Below are 8,941 nucleotides of genomic sequence, written 5' to 3' on the forward strand. Positions count from 1 at the left end.
ATGTACAGTTTCGAATTAAGATGAACTTTAGGAGGGAAGGATAGAAATGACATTAACTAAGTATAAAATATTAAATTTATCTTAGATACCCATGTAAATTTACTGTCTTTACCCTCATTCGGGTCATTATGACCAACATAGTGTGACAGATTGACCTTTCCGTTATTATTATATATCAACTTTAGATTGTTGTAGGAACCTATAAACTTCAAAAATGGGGTCCGTCCCGAGACTACTAGTAGGCACAAATGACACTTGCCTCCAACATCGGTGCATGTATAAAGAAGAGGAGGCACTTTTTAGGAGTGGGTGGCCTGTTGTGTGCCTTAATTAATTAAACTTCGCCGTAACTATCAACTTCTCGGCGATATGAATATACAAGAGGACCACCACCAGTCTTGATTTCCTCTCTACAAATAAAAAATAAGGAATTAATTGCTCCTTCTACAGTTTTCTTTGGTCTATGATTATGAGAGATGATAAATGGACAAGTGGGGTTTATAAAGAGCCCGCATTTCTATTCGATTTCAATTCAATGAGATGGAAGCACATTTCCTATTACATCTTTTATTTCTTTTGTTTGCTAGCTTATGTAAATGACAACAACAACATAACCAGTGTAGTTTCACAAGTGGAGTTTGGGGAGGATAGGATGTATGCAGACCTTATCTCAATCTTTATGGGGTAGAGAAATTGTTTTCATAGATCCTCGGCTTCAAAAGAAAAGAAAAGAATTTGAAGCATGATATCAAAAGAATTACGACAACAAAAAAGTATAAAGACAAAAAGCAAATGGTGCAACAAACAATAATACAAATCAAAGAAATTAAACTACGCGATTACTAACTAAAGCTACTAATAAGGAGAACACTCGGTTACCTACTCACCACCACCACCAACAACAACATACCCAGTATAATTTTACTAAGTGGGATGCAGGGAGAGAAGATATACGTACCTTACTCATCAGGCAAAAGCCGTTTTCGAAAAACCCTCGGCTCGAAAGGAAAGAAAATTAAAGAAAAGAAAGGATACATTTTATATGAGATTACAAGATTCGTAATATAAAACATAAAAAATAAATTGTATGACCATTTTATTTTATTCAAATTGTAATGGATTTATTTTAACTATTGCCCGGAAAAAAAATGCAAGGAAAATTTAAACTTACACCTAATATTTATATCAAACCAATAAATGCAAGACATTTGTCTTTTATACATTCAGTTATAACTTAACCATGATCAAATGATGTGTATTTTCATTTTGATCTCCATGTAATTGTTAAGGTTAAATTGCTTAGTTTAGTTTGATATGTTTTGTGTAAATACAGAGTAGAGATAAGTAGCAGATTCTAACAACAACTAAGCATAACTATTAAATTAGAAAAATCTAAATATATATAACCCCTCAAACTATTCTTTAACAGTAGACAACCCCTCAAACTCAACGTGAAATATCAGTCAAACACTTTAACTTTGTTACCGACTAGTTTAGCACCTCAAGTTGATAGATGTGTTATTAGTACGAAAAAAAAAAAAAAGAATGCGCCTTTCCAAATTAAATATCAAGGGCTCGTTTGATACAAGGGATAAGAATAAATAATTTTAAAATTATATTTGAGATGAATTTATCCTACATTTGATTGAAATAAAATAGTGGTATCACTAATCCCAAAATAACTAATTTTAAGATAAGTTATCCTGGAATAACTTGTTTCCAGCCAAACGACCCCCAAGGTAAATAGAAGACTTTTTTTACCATGTCAGTTGGTTTGAAAAAAAAAAAAGAAAAAAAGTTCACGATCAAATTGACATTGACATAAAGATATACAATTAGTCACGATGAAGCGGTTGAACACTTGTGTTACCGATACTTCCTTCAATGTTACTGGTAAATATTTGACTTGATACATCACTTAATAAAATGATTAGTTTATTGTATCACTCTTTAAATATTATGAATTAAATATTTTGAGAAATGCATTAGGAAATTATTAATGTTAAGAACTAAATGATAAATTCTATCTTGAATTGCCAAGTTGATTAAGTAAAAGTGACAACTATTTTTAATCAGGGGCGTATCTAGTATAATAAGTGGGGGTTCAAATTGAACCCCTAACTTTTGATACAGAGTATAAATTTATATGTAAAAAATTATTAAAATTATAATAAATAGTAGATATAAACCCATAATTTTAAGAATAATGAGTTCAATACTAAAAATCTTAAAATTGAACCCCTAGAAATTAAATCCTGAATCCGCTTATGTTTTTAACTTTTTAGTATAGTTAACGAGTCAAAACGAAGGGAAAGGGGTCAAAATTAACCCTCTACTTTGGGAAAAGGGTTAAAAATATCTTCAGTTACGAATTTGGGTCAAAAGTACCCCTCCCGTCATTAAAGTTTTTAAATATACCCCTGTCTTAATGGAAATCCCAAATTTTTTTAAAATAACCCGATTTCATTTTTTAAACCAGCTCCATTTAAACCCGACCCAACTAAATAAAAAAAATCCATACGATCATAGAGCCAGCGATTTGATTTTTTTTTTTTCCGATTGGCTTGACATGAATCAAGAAACGGAAACCACAATTTAAATATCTTGAATTATTCATTAATTTGATACACAAAGTTGTAATTATGGCTTATTTTCTAGTATGAATTTAGCGATCTAAGTATATTATAGACAGGTTTAGAAAATGAAATAGGGTTATTTCGAGAAATTTAGAAATTTTTATAAATTTTTATTAAGACAGGGGTATATTTGAAAACTTTAATGACGGGAGTAATATTTTTAACTCAAATTCGTAAAGGAAGATAATTTTTAGCCACTTTACAAAGTAGAGGGGGCATTTTTGACCCTTTACCCTAAAATGAATGGAAGGAGTACTCGTCACGTTGAGGTATTGAGTTGGTCAACTCGTAAAATTAAGGTGTCAAAATGATAATTTATGGCAAGGGTGTGTATTTGGCCAATAGGAAATGAAGAAAAATATTGGTGTTGCTTAGTAGAGAAGAAATTCTCCCTAAGAACAATCAACAACGAAGAAGACTTGTTTATTCTCTCAACATACAGCTTTTCTAGTTGGCTTTTTGTATAAATTGAGAGAGTTATAAATGGATCAGATATTGAACAAGGTTGGTTCCTACTGGATTGGTCAGAAAGCCAACAAGGAGATCAATTCTGTCGGTGATGACATTAATGTACGCCTTTTTTCTCTCTTTCTTTCCTTTACATTCATTTACAATCCTTAGTTGCAGTTCTCTACTTTATGTTTTTTTTTTTTTAATACGTTTTGCTGACTCACTAATTGCGGGTTTCAATTAATTGATTTACCATTAATGTTAAACTTTTTATGGTTAATGCTGATGATCGTTCACCCTCTTATTACTCACCCCGTCTATTTTTATTTGTCCTGTATTGACTTGGCAGACGCTTAAGAAGCCATAAATAAAATGACAATTTTACTATATTACTCCTAATTATTACTAATTCATCTAGTGATTGAAATCAATCAAACATACTTTAAAAATTGTGAAGCCACTGACAGTTCCTTGAGGTTTCCAGTCTTATCCAGTAATTAATAATAAGGATAAAATAGGAATAAAACGGTAATTATCTATTGATTTTCCAAACTGGACAAGTAAAAATGGACGGAGGGAGTAATATTTTGTGGAATTACTAGATTGCGGGTTCCAATTGATTGATTCTAGGGTGCTTTTTGAGTTTTTATACCTAATTTTCATATATTTTCTATGTAAAGGGTTTCAATTGATTGATTCTAGGGTGCTTTTTGAGTTTTTATACCTAATTTTCATATATTTTCTATGTAACTATACCCAATCTGCGTCCGGTTTAACGCGTGCTGGAGCACCACTAAATTGGCTATAAGTCCGCCCCTGCTCATAGTTGCATCACGAGGAAAATACCTTCTGGGCATGTCATATTCAGCAGTTCTTGCAATGGCCTTTGAATTTTTCCTACAAATCCAATGTTAAGCAGGGATGAGATAGCTCCTGTCTGTTTCAGAATTTGGCAAAACAATAACTAAGAAAGAAGAAAGCTCACGACTCATACGGATCAGCATCCTTAGAGGAGCATCATTAGATGATTACCAAGACCATGAATCAATGGTGGTCCTTAAGAGTAAACAAAGAATTTGATATGAAAGATTATGTTGGTATAACGTTTGAGAATGCAAATGCTTAAAGTTATATAGTATCTAAATTACTCAAACCAGCCAGCTAAGCAGTTTGACCTGCTTTTCCTTTTTTGTTTTTGTTTGATGACATGGGAACCGCAGCCTCTACCCTTCGGGCGTGCACAAGGTAAATCCAGTTCCTGTGCAATTGCTTGCAAATCATACAGAAGAAATAACCCGCACTAAGCAAGGCCCGTGCGACAACCTCGACCCAGAAGACAAATCTCCTGTTGTTGTAGGCAGGGGGTTTCGAACCTGAGACCTAATCCTTCATTATGAAAGCCCCATGCTCAACCAACTGATCCATCCTTGCGGGTGTTCTGCTTTTCCTTTTCAAGAACAAGATCTCTGAGTAAATGACTCTCCCTGTAAGTGGGAACGAAATAGCGTGGAATAGATTGGTAACGGAGTGTACTAAGATCTTAGTTTACTGATTTTCTCATAATTCGACAGAAAACCAGTTTGACAAACTTTTATTAAGTCGTGCTACTCCCATGTGTTAGTATTTTGGCTATCAAGTTTTGGGGGAATAGTCTCTTCTTCCACATGCCATCATTTTTGAACTTTCATTTTCCTCAAATGATAGTATCTTTGCTGCAGTAATAATTGTTAATGCAGACACAGAATTATTGTAGTGCTTGGAGATAATTTGTTGAACTGTGTTTTCTTTTTCGTGGTTGCAATTTTGGATTTCTAAGCACAAAAATTTCTTTTGTGAAGCTGAAAAATGTGCTGTGTCTTATCCTCCTTTATTAATAAAAAAGTAAGTGCAGAATCAACGTCCTAATATGCCAAAAATCCCTAAGGGTGAAGCTTTACTTTTGAATGGGAACTTCTCATTTCCTGAAAATCTAGGTATAGTGCTAGACTGCTAGGTTATGGTTTTCTTCTCTTTTTTATTGTAGATAATGATGCAAACTTTGAAACAGGAAAAAGTAATTAAAAACTGTCACTTTCAAGTTCCTGCCACGGAAACTATTACTTTCTCTGTCTCAATTTATGTGGCACCATTTGATTTGGCACGGAGTTTAAAAAAGGAAGGAGAAAATTTGTGATCCAAAACAAATTTTAGATATTTGTGTGGCCGTAAATTATCTCATAAAGTTAAATTGTTTCTAAATATAGAAAAGTGACATTCTTTTTGAGAATGACTAAACAAGGAAGTGTGCCACATAAATTGGGCCATGAGTAACTGAAATTGATGTGATCAATTGAAAAAAAGTTTCCATCTTATTAAAATCTGATGTGTCAATCTGGTATGGCGTGTGAGTTGAAACCATTTACGGAATCCCTACCATAACGCAAAATAAAATGTCTACTAATTTGCAATTTGCTCAGAGAAAGAACACTTCTCGGCATGGAATTTTCTCTCTTTCTCGTCTTCTTTTTACATTTGGCTCACACTTTTTCCCCTGTTTAAAATCAGTCCCTGCAAAGCAGTATCGAGGGAGGAAGCAAATGGCTGGTGAACAAGCTTAAAGGTTAGTCTTCCTCATTACTCTTTTGACTCCTCTTTTGTCTTCTCTAATTTTAGGTCCAATTCTGAACCTGTCTGAACCAGTAGCCTGCTAGCAATCCTTGCCCTAGTAAACACATGTAAGAGCCCGTTTGGATTGGCTTATAAAATTTCGTTTTCACTTTTTTTGAGTATTTTCAGGAACAAAATATTTTGTCTTAAAATAAACTCAAAAAAATAATTGCGCCCGTTTGACTTACCTTATCTAAAGCAGCTTATAAGTTGAAAACAGCTTATAAGCCAAAAAAAAAAGTTAGGCTACCCCAATTTTTTTTTTTTAGCTTATAAGCTGCAAACAGCTTATAAGCTGCTTAAAATAAGCCCATCCGAACAGGCTCTAAATAAAATGCTTACATTTTCCCCCGTGTGGTGAGTCTCGATATGTATAGGATAGTGGTTTCTGAATATTCAGTCTGTAAACTTGCTTGTGATAAGCCATGTTGAATGTCAAAAGAAAACATCAGCTTCCAGCTTTTTTAAAAAAAAAAAAAAAAAAAATTCCGCAGAAAAATCAATCCTTTCTTGAAAGAAAAGAGGCTAAGCTGAATTTAAATAATATATCCAAATGTTTGCTTTCTCGAAAGGTATACTTTGAAATTTTTATAGTTGTTTTCCTGTAAAATCGGGTTTAACCGAAAAATCAGTTAGAGATTTATTTTCATAGGGTTTGAAGACAAGTGGGTCGTATCCTATCCCGAGAGCTCTATCTGTGAGCCCGGTTCGGAGTAATGGCAAGCATAAATATGATGAACAAGGAATCAGAATAATAGAAAATAATTTCAAGAGTTCATCCAGACAAACTTCCATGATTCTTCTTATTAATAGTCCAGTGATGATATTACAATATGGCGGGGAAAATCCCAGATCTTGCCTCTGCTCTTTCTTCCTAAGCCTTTTGTTTATATAGACTCGAACTAGGCTATCCTACCCTACAAGTCATGATGATAAGACTGTGCGGATGTCACTATGCCCACGCGCATGATGACGCATGATGACGTTCTGACTGGAGTGGGTGGATGTGACGTGAGGTGACAGAAATGGGGGACAACTGTAGTATGTCCCCGAGTCGTTGTGGTCTCCGGATATGCTAACTCTCCCGGTGGCATCTTTTACCTAATACAATAGCGAATTCTTCATTTACTCTTTAGTACACCATTGAATCATTTTGTTGCGGGTGCTATAAATTTGAAGTCATAAGCTTTCTTCTTTCATTCTTTGTTATTCTTTTGCCAAAATAGCCGGTATCTCTCATCCCTGCTTTGCATTGGATTTGTAGGAAAAATGCAAAAGCCATTGCCAGAACTGCTGAAGGAGTATGACATTCCAGTAGGCATTTTCCCTCGTGATGCCACTAACTACGAGTTTAATGAAGAAACCAAGAAGCTCACTGTCTATATTCCTTCAGTATGTGAGGTTGGTTACAGGGATTCGTCTGTATTGCGCTTCTCTACCTCTGTTACTGGGTACTTGGAGAAAGGAAAGCTGGCTGACATAGAGGGAATGAAAACGAAGGTTATGATTTGGGTAAAAGTTACTGCTATTTCATCTGAAAAATCGAAGCTTTATATCACGGCTGGGTTGAAGAAATCCCGTAGTAGGGAGGCTTATGAGGTCTTGAGAGATGGATTCACTGTAGATAAATTCTAGTGTGATCAACTCGTTATGAACATTAAAACCGTAATATATTCTGATGCCTTTAAAGGGCATTCTAGCTCTTACTTGGTTCTTTGTTTGAGTTGTAGTTATGACTGCTATGTGATACAGTTGTGTTAATATTTGTAACTTTGATTTTAATTGTAACGTTCATTGCACTTATGAAATATAAACACGTGAATCTTTTATAACTAGATCTGTTAAATGTTTGAGATATTTGAACCTATTTCAGCACTTACATAAATAAATTTCTTCGACATGTGATGAAGTGATATGTTAAACCGTAATATATTCTGATGCCTTTAAAGGGCATTCTAGCTCTTACTTGGTTCTTTGTTTGAGTTGTAGTTATGACTGCTATGTGATACAGTTGTGTTAATATTTGTAACTTTGATTTTAATTGTAATGTTCATTGCACTTATGAAATATAAACACGTGAATCTTTTATAACTAGATCTGTTAAATATTTGAGATATTTGAACCTATTTCAGCACTTACATAAATAAATTTCTTCGACATGTGATGAAGTGATATGTTAGGAGATCTATGAACCTGAAGCACTTCAGTGCTTAGAGGCATGGACTTTTTGAAGATGGGGTTGATTCTCTCATGGGTTACTGACTAATTTTCTGATTAGAAAATATAATTCACAATTGGACACAAGGGCACAGATATGAGTCACACAACATAGACATGATTGTCAGCATGGCAAAAGATAGATGACGATGACAACATACCCAGTATATTTTTACACGTGGGGTCTGGGAGGGTAGAATATAAGCAGACTTTACTCCTATCTCGTAGAGACAGAGAGACTATTTTCCCTTGACTCAAGTAACTCAGAGCAAGGCAGTTTGAAACAGGCGATACAGAAAGTAAACAGGGCATAGCAAATAAGACAGCAGCAAAAGAGGGACATTGAAAAACAAGTGCACCAGCCGGGAATCGAACCCGGGTCTGTACCGTGGCAGGGTACTATTCTACCACTAGACCACTGGTGCTGTTGTCTACTCCTATGGAGGTGTCATGTATTACCTAATCCCTGCAATTTATGCGAGACACACTTAGTAGTATGTTCATGAGAAATAACACTTTTCATGTTTAAATAATTAACTTTAAACTTCTTATTTGACTTTTAAAACATGATTTTATAGCCATAGAAAAGACACAGATGTGTTAAAGATTACAAATTTCAAGAATCTTTTTTTTTCCCCTTAAACTCTATGCCTAGTCGTACTCCTTCACAAAAGATGAAATCGAAGAATAATAAGATAACAATCATCGTGTACTTTAAGCTTTAGACAATTACAATTCTTATTAGCCTTAAAAGGAAGAGGGTTGTTATAAAGTTTTCGTATTAGGGGAAAGCAGTTGAAAAATAAAAGAATATATTTGCAGAAGATCTCGTCAAACGGGCATCTAAAAATCTATATCTATATCTATATATATAAAAAAGGAGAGGTACAAGCAATGTGGTTAAGCCAAGTGGCAAGCTAATAACAAGCCACTTAGCAATTTTAAGACAAAGTTAATGAGAATTAGGACAAAGTTTTTAAATTAATTTTATC

At 34.2% G+C, this 8,941-nt stretch overlaps 1 protein-coding gene and 1 non-coding gene across 2 annotated transcripts; one reads left to right on the forward strand and one right to left on the reverse strand.

Annotated features, from left to right (window-relative positions):
* Positions 1–2,961: 2,961 nt before the first annotated feature.
* Positions 2,962–7,567, forward strand: LOC132049621 (uncharacterized protein At5g01610-like). Its single transcript, XM_059440494.1, has 3 exons — positions 2,962–3,206; positions 5,631–5,685; positions 6,997–7,567. The coding sequence occupies exons 1-3, from the start codon at positions 3,120–3,122 to the stop codon at positions 7,365–7,367; spliced, it is 513 nt and encodes a 170-aa protein (XP_059296477.1). The 5' UTR covers positions 2,962–3,119; the 3' UTR covers positions 7,368–7,567.
* Positions 7,568–8,303: 736 nt separating this feature from the next.
* TRNAG-GCC (transfer RNA glycine (anticodon GCC)) lies at positions 8,304–8,374 on the reverse strand. The gene has a single exon. It is a non-coding gene; the product is annotated as a tRNA-Gly (tRNA).
* Positions 8,375–8,941: the final 567 nt, after the last annotated feature.

Source organism: Lycium ferocissimum, chromosome 3, assembly GCF_029784015.1.
Source record: "Lycium ferocissimum isolate CSIRO_LF1 chromosome 3, AGI_CSIRO_Lferr_CH_V1, whole genome shotgun sequence".
NCBI lineage: Eukaryota > Viridiplantae > Streptophyta > Magnoliopsida > Solanales > Solanaceae > Lycium > Lycium ferocissimum.